The sequence below is a fragment of the Plectropomus leopardus genome, unplaced genomic scaffold, assembly GCF_008729295.1.
Source record: "Plectropomus leopardus isolate mb unplaced genomic scaffold, YSFRI_Pleo_2.0 unplaced_scaffold14706, whole genome shotgun sequence".
NCBI lineage: Eukaryota > Metazoa > Chordata > Actinopteri > Perciformes > Serranidae > Plectropomus > Plectropomus leopardus.
This window is the reverse complement of record NW_024615731.1, coordinates 1-1372: the sequence shown is the minus strand read 5'-3', so window position 1 is coordinate 1372 and position 1372 is coordinate 1. Positions and strand designations below refer to the sequence as shown.

The 1372-nt window shown below is 38.4% G+C and overlaps 1 protein-coding gene across 1 annotated transcript; it reads right to left on the bottom strand.

The window, feature by feature from the left end:
- Positions 1 to 13: 13 nt before the first annotated feature.
- On the bottom strand, positions 14 to 1362 carry LOC121964227 (trichohyalin-like; the record flags this gene model as incomplete). The annotated part of the gene is made up of 1 exon (XM_042514440.1): positions 14 to 1362. A coding segment is annotated over one exon (1349 nt), but the record flags the coding sequence as incomplete, so codon positions are not given.
- Positions 1363 to 1372: the final 10 nt, after the last annotated feature.

Here is a 1372-nt window from a genome sequence, read left to right as displayed (position 1 = left end):
TTTCTCCTCCAACTCTTTTCTCTCTTTTTCCTCTTGTTCTCTTCTGATTCGGTCCTCTTTGATTCTCTTATTTTTATCTCTCTTTCTTTCTTGTTCGTACTCTTCTTGGAGTTTTCTAAGTCTTGTTTGTTCCTCTTGTCGTCTTTGTTCATCTTCTTGATATCTTTTCTCCCACCATTCTTGTTGTTTTCTCTCCCAGTTCTCTCGTTCTTTTCTCATCTCTTCTCTGCTCTCCTCCAGCTTTCTTTCCTTTGATTCGGACTCGAACTTTATTTTTTGCTCCAAAGCTGAAACTTTGTGTTCCCACTCCTGTCGCTGAATTTCTTCCTCCAGTTTTTTCTTTCTGTCTTCTTCTTTTCTGATTTTCTGTTCTTTCTGTCTCTCCTCACGTTCCTTGTTTAAGTTTTCCTCCATTTCTTCAAGTTGTTTTTCCCTCAGTTTTCTCTCCTTCTCAATTTCTGCTTTCTGGTTTTCCTCTCTGTCTTTTCTCTGTTTTCCCCTTCTGATTCGGTCCTCCTCCCAAATGTTCTTTTCATATTTGTCCCTTTGTTCGTACTCTTCTTGAAGTTTTCTAAGTCTTGTTTGTTCCTCTTGTCGTCTTTGTTCATATTCTTGATGTCTTCTGTCCCACCATTCTTGTTGTTTTTTCTCCCAGTTCTCTTGTTCTTTTCTCATCTCTTCTATAATCAACGGGATGGGTGTGAAACTTTTAAATTCAAACAACTTTTGTTCCCGCTCCTGTTGTTCCAATCTGTCGTTTTCCTTTCTCTTCCTGATTTCTTCTTCTTCTCTCTTTTCGTGTTCTTTCTGTCTCTCCTCACGTTCCTTTTTAATATTCTCCTCCTTTTCCTTAAAAAGTTTATCACTTAGTTTTCTTTCGATTTCAATTTCTGCTCTCTGTTTCTCCTCCAAATCTTTTCTCTCTTTTTCCTCTTGTTCTCTTCTGATTCGGTCCTCTTCGTTTCTCTTTTTTGTCTCTCTCTCTCTCTCCTGTTCGTACTCTGCTTGAAGTTTTCTAAGTCTTGTTTGTTCCTCTTGTCGTCTTTGTTCATCTTCTTGATATCTTCTGTCCCACCATTCTCGTTGTTTTCTCTCCCAGTTCTCTCGTTCTTTTCTCATCTCTTCTCTGCTCTCCTCCAGCTTTCTTTCCTTTGATTCGGACTCTAACTTTATTTTTTGCTCCAAAGCTTGAATTTTTTGCTCCCAATCCTGTCGCTGAATTTCTTCCTCAAGTTTTTTCTTCCTGTCTTCGTCTTGTCTGATTTCTTGTTCTTTCTGTCTGTCCTCACGTTCCTTTTTGATGTTTTCCTTCATTTTTTGTAGTTGTTTTTCTCTCAGTTGTCTCTCCTTTTCAATTTCTGCTCTCTGTTCA